We start from the raw sequence: 16,334 nt of genomic DNA on the forward strand, positions 1-16,334 counted from the left end.
GCCCCCCCCCCCCCCCCCCCCCCAGCACATAAAGGCATCAAGTTTCTGAGAAGCTGCCTCCAACTCTCAACTCTGCTTCCCTGAACTTCCTCTCCAGTACAAGATTACAAAGGACAGAGCAGTTTCCAGCAGCTCTCCATCTACTAGCTTGGAGAAGGGAGCAGGAAGTAGAAGCTGGAAGAAGGGCAGTGGCTTGCCTTGCTGTGCCTGTGCGCTTTATAGGGACACACACAGCTTACCAACACACACAAGGATGGCTCCATAGGACCCTGCAAGATAAAAGGAGCTTGTAAGCTGTTTGAGTGGTTGTCGTGCATTTTAGTTTGCGTGAATTTCTTTTGAAAACCGCACGATTGACGCATGGTTTTCGAGGCATAGATATGTCTATAGGACCCAAAATGCATGACAACTGCCCAAATATAGCTCCTGCACCTTTTTGCGCGACAGGTGATTTCTACCGAGCAACAAATCGCAAAAGGTGTGAACAGCTTTCACAGACTTGAATGCAAAAGCTCTGTTTTGTACAATATCGCACGGATAAATCGCCTAGGTGTGAACCTAGCCTAAAAATATATATATAAATAATCAGGACCAGCTGATTCTACAGAACACTTAAACTTCAATAAGCACCATCCATTATATAGCTTGGTATATATATATACACAAACATACACCATATCTTAAAAACCTTTTACTTTAATATCACTTTAAAGTATATAACCCTTGCAGTGTGGGGAGGCCTCACTGCCAGGGTAATTGTTTCTATGGCTGGAGTGGGTCATTCATTAGCAGTGGTTGTAACAATTTGAGGGCTGGTGCAGACCTGGGCGATCCGGGACGTGTGCCCCCGGACCGCACGACCATGTGCAGTTGCACACAGCGGTTGCCGCGCGGCCCCATTGATTTCAATGGGGTTACATCCGCACGGCAATCGCAGAAAAAAGCTACATGTACCTTTTTTTGTGACACACGCGGCGTAGCTGTTTTATCGTGTTTGATTGCACGGGCAGAATCGCCGCGGGAAACCGTGCGATCTGCCCGGCGCGACTGGGGTGCCAGCAGTGGTGGTCGACTATGTGACCGCACAGCAATCCGTGTTGTATCGTGCACAATTGCCGCGTGGTCACGGATTGTGCAGGTGTGAACCTGGCCTGAAAGTTGAAGTCTGGGTCCCAATTCCAGCATTCACATAAGTACCCATTTTCAGTCAAGATAAACAAATCTGCAGAATCTTAAGACAAGTCCGTTTGCAAACATCAAAATACAAAGAAGATTAGCCGTTCCCTGCCTAAACACAGAGAGCAAACATCTGTGAAAATGTCAGTACAAAAGTTGAGAGGGTCAGATATAATGCTGACACAATCAGGCAAGTCTCCTGGCAACTTAGTCCAGTCCTTTAGAAACGGCCAAACAAAAGGTTCACAGACTTGGGAAAATAATTTTTTTTTTTATCCTTAAAGTGACATTAAAGTCAAAAAAAAATTCCTCCCCCCAAAGTTAATGTTAGCACTTACCTTAAATGATGTCTCTTAATCCAATCTTCCTCTTCTTTCCTGATGTTTTCATGTGTCCCTCAAGCGGTGCGGCGGTTCTCCGATCCAGCGCTGACTCCTCTGTCCTTGCTGGTACTTCCTGCCCCACGGTGTCTGCATGCGGGTGCACACCATCCATATACTTACCTTGTGTCTCTCCTCGTCTCCCGGCCGAAAATCCGAACTGCGCATGCGTCCACTGCTCGCCCGAGCAGTTTCGGATTTTCTGACGGGAGCGCGTGGCGAAGACGAGGTAAGTTTAAACCGCTGTTAAAGCGTTTATTTAAAAAAAAAAAACTTTTTGCCTATATCACCGCTTGCTAGCAGTAGATATATGCACAAAAAACGGAGGGTTTAGAAACCCTTTAAAGAATAAACAATATAGATTGCTCGGACTCCGAATCTCTAATAACATGAGAACAGTTCATTAATTGTTCTACCATTCCTATCAAAAGTTGGGTAGGGTAGGCCAAGACTGCGTTCACACCTAGGCGTTAGCGGTTTTGCGCACATTAGCGGGCATTTTGAATAGCGTTTCATCTAGCGTGTTTAGAGTGGGGTTTTTTCCACATTTTTGCACGCAATAGTCGCAGGCACATGGAACACGTTTTTGCAAGCAGATTGAAATTCATTGCAGTGAATGGACAAAACCTGTGCAAAAATGCGCACAGAAATGCAAAATGCTTGTATCGCGTGTTTCCATGGAAGTCTATGGGGCCGAACGCACTGTAATCTACCCAAAAAAATGCGCATGCACTATAGTGTTCGACGTTTTGCAGCTTGCAACAAAGCTGTAAGGTGTGAACCGGGGCCATTGAAATGAATGGGATTTCTTGTGTTTAGAATTGTGTCGCGCTTAGCTTTGAGCGTCAAAACACCTAGGTGTGAACAGGGACTAAGACTGAGTGATGAGGAAAACATAGGAGCGGCAATTGCTGGCATGCTTTTGGGGCAGGTTTTAGGGCTGTCATCCTGTTCCAGTCTTCGTTACCCAAAGCATATTCAAGGTGAAATAAGCATGCAGCCAGTGAAATCTCTAAAGAGTTAACTGGCCTACAGTGGCATGTTCAGTATTCCTAATTCACAGGTTCCCTTTAAAGTCCAAACTATATGGAGGAATGAACAAGCACAAATTAGCCATGATCTATTATGGATTTCTCAGTCGCATAGCCTCCTCCTTAATGAATTGTCCATATGCAGTGTATAGATTCTTTATGATTCAAATTAGGGATGCACCGATACCGGTTTTTCGGTATCTAGTAGACATGTGCACCAGCAAAAAATTTGTTTAGTTTAGATTCGGATTTTCGTTATTCGGATCCGCAATTGAATTCGGATGAAATTCGTTAGCAGTAGTCGTTTTTCGGATTCGGGTCCGCAATTGACCCGAGCAGCGGGTCTGTGAGCCGAGGTGCGATATGAAAAGCATTAGGACACCTCGGCTCACAGAACTGAATAGCATTCTGAAACTAACGAATAGCACTCGGGAGTTTCCGAATGCTATGTAGTATTTGAATTTTCCTCCCCCATTTTTTGGGGCTGGGGTTCCCCCTTAAAATTCCTACCAGACCTGAAGGGTCTGGTAGGATTTTGGGGGGAACCCCACGCACATTTTAACTTGGGGGAGGGTCCCTCCTAACAGACCTAAAAGGTCTGGTATGAATTGGGGTGGAACCTCACGCTTTTTTTTTTTCTTCATCTTCTGCAGACTGTAAAAAAAAAAAAAAAAACGTTTTTTTTTCTAATGTCACTTTGCTGCTAACGAAATTTCGTCCAATAAACGAACTTTCGACCGGACTACCGCTAACGAATTTCGGGAAATCGGGAATTCGGATTAGTTTGCATTTGTTATAGCTGTAAGCATCCGAATCTCCGAACTTCCGAAATTTCGTCCGAATTTCGATTCGTTTGTATTTGTTTTAACTGTAATTCGGAATTTGGATGCATCCAAATCTCAGAATTTCAGAAAATTCGTCCAAATTTCGATCCGGAACGAAACGAAGCGCACGTCTAGTATCTAGTACCAATATTTATCTTTCAGTATTCACCGATATAGAGTACCGATACCGGTACTTCCACTAGCATGAAGTTGGCTTCCTGGGCAATCAGGAAGCTGGGCCGCGTGTCATTACCCGCCGTCCGGCTTCTTGATTGCCCGGGAAATATCTAAAAATGGCTGACATTTGGCAAACCAAGCATTACAACATAGCCAAAGTTAGGGAAGGACCACACACCATCCATGGGGCGCTCCTTAAAAGTGTGTTCTCCATCAGCAGTGCTCCGTGTGACTCTCTCGCCCTCTCACCAATATAATGAATACAAACAAGGAACATCAATGGTCAACTCACTTCTGTTCGGCATCTGTGAGGATCTTCCGTATCGGCGCATACTTCACGTTGGCTTCAGTCAGAGCTTTCAGGATGTTCTCCTGGGCCGATAGGTTCTGGTCGATGTAAACTTTTAACTGGTCGTACTTCTTCAGCTGCTCCACAAAGAGTTTCTACAAGAAGGAGATCCAGGAGCGGTCTGTTAGGACAGAACCAGGCAGTACAGTGTGCAGGACTGGGCACATCCGAGTCTGGTGAGGGAGAACCTTTGCGTTACGGTACAAGTCCTAGCAGACTCGGATTGTCCTATTTCCCCTATTAAAGCAAATACGACTATTTATACGGCTTTGCACTTTCCATTGCCCCAGACTGACTCTTTTACCGAAATGGAGCTGCTGGTGGGCGGGGCTATCCCGCAGCTTGCAAATTCTACCAGTGCAAGGCCACAGATAAACTACAACTCCCAAGCTCCCCTGTACTTTGCAAATCTGGTATTTACTAGGGATGCACCGCTACCGGTCTCTCGTTATTGGAGTACGAGTACCAATATTTATATTTCGGTACTCGTCGATACAGAGTACCGATACCGCTATCATGGAGTCGGCTTCCTGGGCAATCAGGGAGCCAGGTGGCATGTCATTACCCACCGCCGGGCTTCTTGATTGCCCGGGAAGCCGACTCCATGCCGTTTGGCCGGGAAGCCAGCTTCCCAGCCAATAAGCATGGAACCAGCTTTCCAGGCAATCACGAAGCCGGATGGCAAGTCATTACCCACCGCCCAGCTTGCTGATTGGCTGGGAAGCATCCCTAATTCCAATACATATTCAGCATTCTAGCTGGACCTAGATTCAGCAGAAAAAATACATCTATTCCAGCTACATTCCAGCACATGCAGCAATTGTGTGATAGATTTTCTACTCCACCTGTTCAATATTCTGATAGATATCAATGAGAAGCGATCTTTCTCCTGTATATGTGTATTTTTATGAAAGGTGGATACCGGATACATACAAAAATTCTGACCCAGCTCCAATGACTACTCAAATGGTGAAGTTTTATCTGCTTATATTTACCCTTCCCTGGTTCCCCCCTCATCAATATACTAAGGAATGTAAAAAAAATGAAATATATATATATAAATTTAAACCCATTGATGTCATTACTAGTCTATTTGCTTCTCTATGCAATGCTGGCAGATCAAGGGTGGTAGGAGGGTGCTGTACACAACTTCCTGAAAACATCAAAAGCACCCTGCCTCAGTACTTTCCCAAGAGTCCTCAGTCATGATGCAAGGAGTGGGCTGGCTCTTGGGAGAATTATTCAAATATCAAAATGGCTTGATGGGTGGATGTCAGTCTGGAAAAGTGGATGTTCCTAGACAGACTGCATTTGCAACAGACCTCCCTAGTTGATGCCCATGCGATGATGAGCCCCCATGATTGAAAGAACTGAAATCTAATAAGTGAAAGGAACAGTAGGGCTGGATGATGGTGGATGCACCTCCACCCAGGAAATGAGAAGGGTTCTAGGAGACTTGCTGCAGCTTCTAATGCACACTGTGAAATGTGCATTAGAAACTGCATGGAGTGAAATCAGAGCAAGGAATTACAAATGGAAAAGGCTCACAGTAAGGGCTCGTTCACACATCTAGCAGTGACCTGCCTTGAACAAAAGCCACTGCAAGAACACATAGAAAACAATTGTTTTTTTAGGTGTCCCATGCACACTACAAAGCAGTGGGTGGTGCACTGCGATAAGATGCAAACATTTGATCGCAGCGCTCTGTATGCCACCACAGATCCCTGAGCGGCAGCACAGCACATGGTGCTGCTGTGTGGGGACCTAAATGGAGTGTTCACATTGTACAACATTGTGAAACAACGCACACTACCAGAGCTGTCACAATGCACAAGCCCGTTGGGCTAGTGTGAACGTGCCCTTAGGCTGAAGTTCAGCTTTAAAGCAAACATGATTACATGCAGAGTGCTGCTGAGAGATGCGGCCGCTGTCACCCTATTAACTTGAATGGGCACAGCAGCCGCATCTAAACAGCCACACCTCCAAAATGCTTCAGGAATACGTAGGTTGTTCCTGTAGGAAACCCCGAAGGCAGCAGACGTCCCCTGGTGAATGCAGCCTAAAGAATTAGTAGGCAAGTAAGAGAAAGGCAAGTGCTTGCTATAGGGGAAGGGGGAAGCATTTTGGCAAACCTGCATAGGCAAAGCACTCGTTTACTTTGAGTGACTACTACTACATTGCAGTTCAAACTCAATAGCCACCAGTAAGATTTTATACGTTTTCAGGCAGGCGTTCATAAAGCCTCAGGAATCTTTGAAGATGGGCTAGAAGGATTGGATATAGAAAATAAATAAATACTGTTTTACCTTTGTGTATCGTTTGCACTGTAATATTGTTGCTAGGGGCAGTAACAAAGGACTGTTTACCTCATTCCTGCTGATGAGTATTCCCCTTTGCTCATCATTAGCATTCTTGACATTAGTTAGATATTCGCAGCCTGACAAAGTAACTGTGCAACCGATGTGATGTTACTGAGCAAACAAGAACTGCCACTGCTAATCAGTGATTGATTACTGGTATTAGAATTAGTAATGGGACGCGTTCTACCGGCATGTGTCCAATACTGGCGTATTGCACCTGTGTACTCAGGATCAGCAGTCTGGAGAGTCATAGAAAGTACATGCAAAGCCAAAACTACAGGACACGTGCAGTATTTTAGAAATAGAAAACAAAAAACCCTCTTAGGTTTTTATTTCAGTCTTTGTCCATGGTGGGATAATTTCCCCTCACTTCCTGTCCTAGTCAAAGCTGACTAGGAAATCTAAGGACAAGTAGCAGGGTGGTTTGCCAGGGAACTTTTTGCATTTGCAGTGGTGACGGTAGCTAGAGATGAGGGTGACCATGGTGTGAATGTTTATATTCACTCTTTGGCAAGGCTTCATACTTCCCAGTAATGATGAAGCTGGGCTTGGTGTGAACCCAATTGGCCCGATTTCACCCAAAGCTGCTCAAAAACTTCCCATCCTCCCAGCCCAATCTGTGGTGGCAGCAGCGGCAGAAGGCATTCTTTGCCTCTTTGTTGTGTATAGCTGCGAGGTGGGGAATCAGCCTCCCCACAACTGATTTGGTCAGGAGAAAGGGGTGGCAGTCAGCGTTTTAAGCGCGCTTGGATGAACTCGGGTGAACTGGGTTTGCACCAAGCCCAGCCTCATTACAACTGGGTATGAAGCCCTGCCAAAGAGTGAATATAAACATATCAGATAAATGATTTATCCCAGATGAACAAAAAAGTCAAGGTGAAAGTTGTAATAAGATTTTACCATCTGTATACCAAGGGATTCTACTAAAGAGCCTGTTCACACAGTTGCACTGTGTTAACAAACGTTATGCCACACGTTAACATCCTTTGCCCTAACAGCTCATTCATTTAAATGGGCTACATAACTTCCATATGATATAATCAAGGTTTGCAGTCCACTCTTATAGTCACTCAAGATTCAACATTGTATTATAGTTTGTTGATGTTTAAGATATTTATTGATAGAGTGGTACCACAACATATGTTGGTGCGTTGGCAAGGTGTGCATTGGGGGTCTTCAGAATGAATGGCACCATATTGTACCACTGCACGTTACCACAACTCAATAGTGGACTCCAACAGTGTTTGTTGAAAACCCAGATTTAACTTGTTTGTACTGCCCCCCACTCCCCATTTTAAACATGGCATGCGATCACCGAGGCTGCTAAGAAATGCTGTGTTATACTTATGTGTCAGCCATTCCACTCTCCATCTGTGGTCAGGCAAAGTCACTGATTGGTTGAATCTGCCTAAATTCACCGCTCACAATCTCAGATGGAGATCAGCAAAGAAAACCATTGTTTTTCAACCATTATTTCCTTTAAATGTGCCAAGAATATGAACCTAAGAAAATGCTAGCAGGCACACTAATCCTCCTGGATCAAGCATGCAGCCAGTGAAGACAGAAGTCAAGAGGGGGGAGGTGAAGGAGCGCCAAAACCTAGCGCAAAAGAAAAAAGTTGGATGGTAGTGGGCGCAAGTTATGAAGAAGAGGTTTATTCACTTAGGATGGAGCCTTGGCTCAATGTTGTTGATCCCTGTACGTTGGTGCGGGGGTCTGAATTGCCCTTGTTCTGGACCTCTATTGGGTGGAGAGTCTGTATGGGTCCTTGGATCACCATACGGCTGCCGCTCCATGTGGAGGCATTGGTGATGATAATGATAAAAGATGATTTAAAAAAAAAAAAAGTGGCGAGAGATCTAGAAAGATGTATGTAACAAATGAAAATTCTTTACTCACGATAAGGTTAGGTGTGATGTGTCATCATCAATGAATATCTTGTGGTTGGCTGGTGACTGGGAAGTTTGAGTCCTGATACTGAATGCTTTCTAGTTGTTTCAAAGGGTGGGAAGCTTCCGTTGATGTTCAGTAGTGGCTGTGGCAGATGATTCTGGGCCCAGGATCATCTGCCACAGCCTCTACTGAACATCAACATCAACCAAAGCTTCCCACCCTTGAAACAACTAGAAAGCATTCACTTTCAGGACTCAAACTTCCCAGTCACCAGCCAACCACAAGATATTAATTGATGATGACACATCACACCTAACCTTATGGTGAGTAAAGAATTTTCATTTGTTACATAAATCATTCTAAATTCCTCACCCCCTTTTTTTATCATTTTCATCACCAATGCCTCCAGATTGATCGCCATACAGCTGCCAATCCAAGGACCCATACAGACTCACTGTCCAATAGAGGTCCAGAACAAGGACAATTCAGACCCCCGCACCAACATAGGGGGGATCAACAACATTGAGCCAAGGCTCTATCCTCACATGTAAGTGAATAAACCTCTTTTTCATAACCTACTCCTGACTACCATCCAACTTTTTCTTTTGTGCTAGGTTATGGCGCTCCTTTCTCCCCCCTTTTGTTTCTCAGCACACATATTAGACACCTCGGTCTAATACAAGCAGGAGCTGCTCACCAGCCTTAAACACACTTACCCCACTAGGAGTGCGCTAGTCACATTGGACTAAATTTTTTGAACTTTTAAAAGACAGAAGTCAGAACTCCTTATATGCATACTTGCTCTGCACTGGTGACTTGGGAAATATTGAAGCCATAATCTGTATGCAGGAGCATAGCGGGGGGTGGTTGCCTCAGGAGCCAAATTTTTAGGGGTTCTGCAGGTAGGCTGTTCAGTGCTTTGTGCCTGCCTGGACAGCCCGTACAATGAGGGACCAAAAGAGTGCCATTGGTAACACTGCTTTGCACCCGGGAATGTCTTCCCCCAGAATTATGGTAGCTTGGGCAGCAGCAGTGAGGAGGAGAGGCTGGTGGAAGTGAAGAGGGTAGGCACAATACTTGCCTTGCCCTGGGTGCTGACAACCCACGCTACGCCACTGTCCGTATGACTGCAAGGCAACTACAAGTGCCATCCTCTATATTTTGGTTGGCACAGGTTTCCTTTAACTAGTTGAATATCTTATCGCTTCAAAAATCAATAACGAGATTACAGAAGCGCTTGGATCATTTCCTTACAACTAATCAATGATTATACAAAAGGTTAGCTTGCTAACATTTGGATCTTGGAAATTATTGCTTTGTGGAGGTCAGACTGGATTTTTTACTACCTCGTGATCCAAAAACCATATTTGTCTACTGGGCTTCTGCCTTCCTCTACAATTAAACTGCTTGAGTTTGTGAAAGTTGAACGTGCAAGACGTTTGTCTTTTTTCAGCATAATTATTTATGTAACTATGTCCTTTTGTGTGGTTTGCATTACGAAATATGCCTATTGGCTAAAGCTTGTATCACCCTATGTATTACCTGTGGATACTTGTAGCAGCAGATTTCCACCTTTTGATTAATACAGATACTGACTCTTTCCAGCCCCTAGGTATTTTTTGATTTCCATTCACTTATTTTATTTTGGTTTGAACTAGAATTAAGTTTTGCTGTGAACATTCTATACTATTGGCAACAACTTAAATTACACATAGAACTGATTAAATCACAGGAGGGACACTGCTAACACTCTCTGCTCCTAAGGCCCAACCCGGATTCAGTTAAGGTGCCCATACACTGCACGATTCTCGCGATCGTACCAGAATCGTGCAGTGTATGGAAGGCGTGCGACCGTTTCTACTGTACGGTCGCACATCTTCCATCGAACAAGCAGGCTGGAAAACCGGCCGGGAAAGGGCCCATCACACACCTACAGGCGCTGGTGCATAGAGCCGCCACCCCAACGCACCTGTGCTGCAATGATGTATGTTTGGGTGCACTGCAAAGAATGCAGCAAGCGCTAAATTTTTGTGCACTGAGGGACACCCAGTCTGAATGGTCTGCACACTTTAAGCCACAATCCAAATAGTGGGGAAAGATAAAGGCCTAGCTACACTAGCTGCATGGGAGCGACGGTAAATCTCTAAAGCTGGCCATACAACCCACGGGCTGAATGAAAAAGATAGAACAGATTCTTTCATGAACGCTATACGAGCGTTGATAAAGGAATCCCTGCGGTTTTCTTTTTCACTCATTGGCTGCTGGCTCTTTTCATTTAAAGATTTGACCGGCTCCTTCGATCAGCTCATCAAGGGATACCAGCTGAAAGGGTGCCGACATTGGCACCCACAGTTCCTGAAGAACCGGACAAAATTTGCATAATGTATGGCCAGCTTAACAGTGCAAAGACAGAAAAAAAGTTACATTTTAAACACAGTAGGGGAAGGCCATAACCCCTGGCAACTGGTGTCACCATGACCAGTCAGGGGAACCTCTCAAGAGTTCCATATAGAATCCCTGACAGGTTTTGTCTTACTCCAACTCCTCCCCACTTTATCTAAAAATGTTTGGCTGGACATGCACATTATAAAACCACAAGTTTATCAGCACAACTGATATAGTAGACAAAATCCTTTAGGCTCCATTCACACAGGAGCGGTTGTCTGCATGTATTCGTAACTGCTCTATACATTAAAAACAATGCATTGTTCAGACTTTTGCGGCGGCCGCGCAGTATGAAACCGAGCGCCCCGCAAAATAGTACAAGCGTGATTCTATGGCGGATTCCACACGTTCCAGCTATGGCGATAGCCGCAAACGTGCGGAATCCGTGCGTATGTTAAAAAGTTTGCGATATGTGTTAAGGGAGCCTTATTGTAATCTATGTAAAAAAACAAACGCAAGGTAGGTGCAAAAGACCTTGCATTTCTATTGCCAATGAGAGCATATGGAGGGTGAGCTGGTTAGGACAATTATATGAACACATTATGTCTGGTAGACAGAACATAACTTTTAGGTTACTGGGCAGCCTGTTATTTTTTATGGTCAGGTTGGTACACATGACATTCTGTGATGGGAGGAAGGAGTGCCAACCTAAAACACTATGCTAGTCCCAGGCGGTGTTAATTGTTTACTATTGGCTAGTAAAAGGGAAGTACATTTTTTTTTTTATATCTGGTATATTGCTTAAGAGGCCAAGAGCAAACTAGTATTACTACAAATTTAAAGTGACTGTCACCACAGGGTCACGTCTATTCTATGGATCACTTGTTAATTTGACATTAAACTCAGGAGTTAAATCTTAATAATGCATTCAAGTACCTTAAAGTGACATCAAAAGGACCCCCACCCCCCTGCCAAATGCTGCTGCAAGTACTTACCTTATGTGATGACTCTGGGTCCGAACATCTTTCTTTCAGTCATTTTCAACAGTCCCTCCAGCACTGGTGCCACTCTCTGATCCAGCGCAGACTGCTAGGTCTGCTAGGTCTTCCTGTGTCCCACGGAGTCTGTCCGGCTGTGTGCATTAACTCTCTGATGTTGACTGTGCATGTGCCCGCACACACTTTATCCTGCACGGCCATTTGGGAGGCCGAGTTCTGCAGCCGGGAGCGAGCAGCGCAAACACAGGTAGATTTTTACGCATTTGAAATTTTTTTTTTTTAAAGTTACAGCATACAGTGTATCTACTGCTTGCTAGCTTTTTTGTAAGCAAAAAAAAAAAAGAGAGAGGACTTTAATACTACTTTGATACACAAATAAGATACATTTTTGTTACTAGTTACTCAGCTGTACATCCTCAAATCATCTCTGAATTGGTGCCGATACTTTCCTTCCTTACGGAGGATGGCTACTTTTGTTCCCCATGGTCCCTGTGTGTGTTGTAAAGTAGCCACCGCTCCAAGCTCGCTCCCGTGATGGGTTACAATCTAAATTAGTAAACCAAACATGAGATTGTAGTCCATCACAGACAGGAGTGAGCTTGGAGCGGTGACTACTTTACAACACACACAGGGACCATGGGGGAACAAAAGTAGCCACCCTCCAGAAGGAAGGACAGTGTCAGCACCAATTCAGAGATGATTTGAGGATCTACAGCTGAGTGATACACAAATAAGATACATTTGTTAATAGTTATGGTACTTGAATACATTTTTAAGATTTAACTCCTGAGTTTAGTGTCACTTTAAAAAAAAAAAAAAAAAGTGTGGATATAGTTACATTTATGGCAGGGTCAATACTTGTTCCACCTGCCGTATGCCATGGTTCCCCCTGCCACTGTACATACATCCTGCAGTGATGTACAAGCTGGTGGGAGAAACCATCTCAGCCAACGTGGGGGAAAGTATTCCACAATATGGGAGGTGTAAAGATAAGAACAGCCACACTTCTTTTACAGGTCAGCTTTTGAGTAAAAGTGACCCTCTGATGACAGGGTTACTATAAATTAAATTCATAACCTAAATATAGTTATCCAGTATAATGATCACCAACAGACTTTAAAACTGTAATGATGAATATTGGAAATATGCAGAGTCTAGTAATCATTACAAACAATCAGGGCTCAATTTTCCTAAAGGATAATTATGGGGTGAGTGAAATACACTCATCCCGACTTGTGACACTGGAGCTGTCACAGGTCGTCTCTATTGATCGGGAAGTCAGCAAACACATACCGCCGATCTCTGACTTCCTGATCATCTCCCTGCAGAGTGCGGTAACTGTCAGTCACCGCTACCCGCAAGGATTTCCCCCTCTCCGATCCTCCGGCACTGACTGGAGGAACAGATGGGGAAGGGGGCGGGCACAGCTAGCTCTCCCTCTAGAGAGGCAGAGACAGCTGTCAATTAGCCAAGGGGGTGGATCTCAACAGTATTGTCAGGATGTAGCACGGCTCTGCGCTCTAAGCTATTTTGAAGAGAACTATGGCCAAAAAAGATTAGGCCATAGTTCTCTTTTAATGCGTCTATCTAGCCAAAACCTTTTTTTGTGCTGCATTGGATGGAATAGTGAAGAGTTAGAGGCTGATATCTCAGTTAGATTTTCTGACACTTACTGCAGGCAATGTTTTACTAGACAGGAAGTGAAGGGAAATCACCAACACATTCATAAAAAGAAGAGTTGGGGAAAACATTAAACGCTGTCAGATTTTTATTTCTGTCTGTGTCCCTATCCCAGATTTTCTCTCACTTCATGACTGGTGAAAAACTTGAATTGTCTGCTATGGATTTATAACACTTCTGTTTTTTTTATTTATATGAAAGCGAAACTGTGAGAACCGACATGTGGGAACTGTACGTGACTCATTAGGGGGAATTTATGAAAACTAGAGCACAAGTACAATTTCCAGGGTTGTCACCCCAACACCAACTTCACTACCGAGTAAAATCTTAGCTTAAAACATATAGAATTACTTTGCTGGGCAATGTATATTAGGAAAGAAAAGAAAAGGGTTGAGAAATTACTACTACTTTAACACCAACAGGAGTGCTTACAGTGGTCAGCTGAACTGCTTAAAAAGTGTTAAGCTGGGTATACATGGTTAGAATTTTGAACAAACTAGATGGAGTTCTGATTTAGCTCATTAGTCACTCATGTAAAGTCCATCTACCACTGCCCTTCTCCAATGTCTGACAATGCTGCTGTTCAAGGGTGGTTACGTTGCTCTTTTCTTAGATTCAGTGAAAGAGTGAGGGTAGCCACCTGACCCCGCATTTACATTTGCCACGCGTCCCCATTAAATTCAATGGGGCCTCCACACACAGCAATAAAGCTCATGTAGTAGATTTTGTGCCTCCGTGTTTGTGCGTGTTTTTATGCAAATAGCCGTGGAGCAAAAAAGCATGCCTTCCAGGCAGTGTTGGGGTGCCATTAGAAATGAATGGCAACACAGGAGTGTTGCACCCTTTGCCGCATTTCCATCTATGTGCACATTCATAGAATGCACCGATGTGAATGCAGGCTAAGACAGGATGTGTGTTACTGGCTGGATCACCAGGTAAAAACATCCAAAAAAAATATATATTTATTATTAATAATAATAAATAATAATAACAATAATGCCAACACATTTAAGGATTGGTAAGCTGCAATATATTAAAATGATTGTTATTGGATAAGATACCCTTTAACATCACAATGCCAGTGAAAAGTATACAACAGGAAGTAAAAAAATAAATGTTAACGTTACTAGCACAGTAAACCCGCTCTTATTTCAATTTGCCATAAAACAAAAGACATTTCCACGTAAGCAAACAGTGATAATAATAGAATGGCAAACACCTTCCTAGCTAAAATCAAAGCATACAACATATGGTCTAATCTCCTGCAATTATATATTTACATTAGACCATATCTTGTATTCATCTGGTATGTATGGAACAAGTTTTCAATCATCTTTTTCGCGCTGGTCTTCATATAAAGAAGGACAATCCCATACAATGTGGCTTCTAACTAGTCACACAAGAAAGCCACAGGGCAAAACAAAAACTTTGTACCCAAACAGGAATGATTCACTTTGAGAAAGTCAGCCTGGGAACATGAGCCCCAGGTCCCTACAGGCATTTCACACCCTGGTAATGTGTTTCATTGGAACAAAGAAGCTTGGCAAGAAATATGCTTTCTGATCTAGGACTCGTGCTATTCTCCACATAGTCCACATGGGATGGGTGCCTGTCTCACTTGACTTCAGATGCCTTGAACAGGTTCAGCAAGTGATGTGTATTGTAGCTCATTAACACTTTCCATTCCACATCTCATACAAAACTCCATAGAACAGGGGGACAATATTGTGAACGTACAAATAGAACAGTAAGGCATAGATGTAAAAATGCTGATTGTATAGTCACATGAGCCAGTAGTCACATAAAGGAGTAGTGAAAGGCTGTGTGCTTCCTACCTTCGGTCTGTTCAGCCACCTTCTGACCACAGAGGGTAACATAATGAAGCAGCAATGCAAGTGTGTCCTCCAGCTCCGTGCTGAGTGCCTATGGGAGAGGAGTCCCTGTGTCAGTACATGTCTACACTCCCACACCTCTCTCCTCCCTCACCTGTTCAAACAATGACTGTCGAGCTGACGTCATCACAGACCTGGGAGAGCGCTGCTGTCACTACAGTGGGCTGTCCTTGTCTGCAAGGAGCTGCAACCGGCGCACCGGGTTCTATTGTCAGGATTGGAAGACTTGTATTATATATTACCAATACCGGTGAAGCTGATCTAATGTAGAGTGAAGATGGCCATAGGCTATAAAAGGCTGACTGATATCGTGACACATAATACAATTGGGTTATTTAGCAGCTAGATCGGTCCATTGTGAAAATGAGCTGGATATTTGTTGTTATTGAAAGCAGCCAAAATCTGTCTCGTTGCCTTATACTGCAGAGAAAAGCTAATTACTAATAAGTAATGTAATGGTTTCTAGTGGGAAATAACACAGCTGACTGGAGGGTGACACCTAGTGGTTACTTGCAAATTGCTTGTTTTTCCTCTAAGTCACACAAGCTAAATACCCCATTATACAGCAAGTTACTTTCTTACTATTTGATGGAATTGTATTGTACACCTATTTCATTATATCATATTTATTGATTGCATTTGGCCATATTTGATGTGCCGATTTGTTTTGGTTTACATACCCAACAATAGTGCTTCAGCTGACTGTGGGTTACAATGATCTACTGCACACAAAATCTCCCCCAAACCTGGTCCTGTCTGGCTGGTAGACCGGTCACTGCAGCCTCTCTTCCATCCTGAGACTTGACGACTCACAGATCCTTAGACTGCCGAAGCATAGGGGCAGAGAGGCTGCATTGGCCGGACTAGCAGCTAGGTGAGGTCGCAGTTTGGGTGAGTATATCTGTGTTTAGACCCTAGACGAAAACAAGCAAATAACCCTTTTAGGCCTTGCTCACACCAAATGCAGAGCAGATCCGCTCAGGTTTCTGCACACGCGGTGCAGTGGGTTTTGCTGCGTTTTGGGCGCGTTCTTTTATTTTTTGGTTAAAAAATATATATTTTTTTAGTTTAACATAGGCTTTCAGTGCGTTCCAGGCATTTGCATGCGTTTTTGATGCGTTTGCATGTGTTCCAGAGCAGATCCAGAGCATGTAAAATAGGGCCTGCTGCAGTTTTTTTACCTGCTCTG

At 43.8% G+C, this 16,334-nt stretch overlaps 1 protein-coding gene across 2 annotated transcripts in view; it reads right to left on the reverse strand.

Annotated features, from left to right (window-relative positions):
• The window catches only part of LOC108783753 (lateral signaling target protein 2 homolog), a 43,840-nt gene extending 28,626 nt beyond the window's left edge, over positions 1–15,214 (reverse strand). For both annotated transcript variants that reach the window (XM_018552400.1, XM_018552399.1), the window contains exon 1: positions 15,089–15,214. In XM_018552400.1, the coding sequence (XP_018407902.1) occupies positions 15,089–15,130 (42 nt within the window). In that variant the 5' untranslated portion in view covers positions 15,131–15,214. The remainder of the gene's footprint in view (positions 1–15,088) is intronic.
• Positions 15,215–16,334: the final 1,120 nt, after the last annotated feature.

The sequence above is a fragment of the Nanorana parkeri genome, unplaced genomic scaffold (assembly GCF_000935625.1).
Source record: "Nanorana parkeri isolate BGI_ZX_2015 unplaced genomic scaffold, ASM93562v1 scaffold87, whole genome shotgun sequence".
Lineage (NCBI taxonomy): Eukaryota > Metazoa > Chordata > Amphibia > Anura > Dicroglossidae > Nanorana > Nanorana parkeri.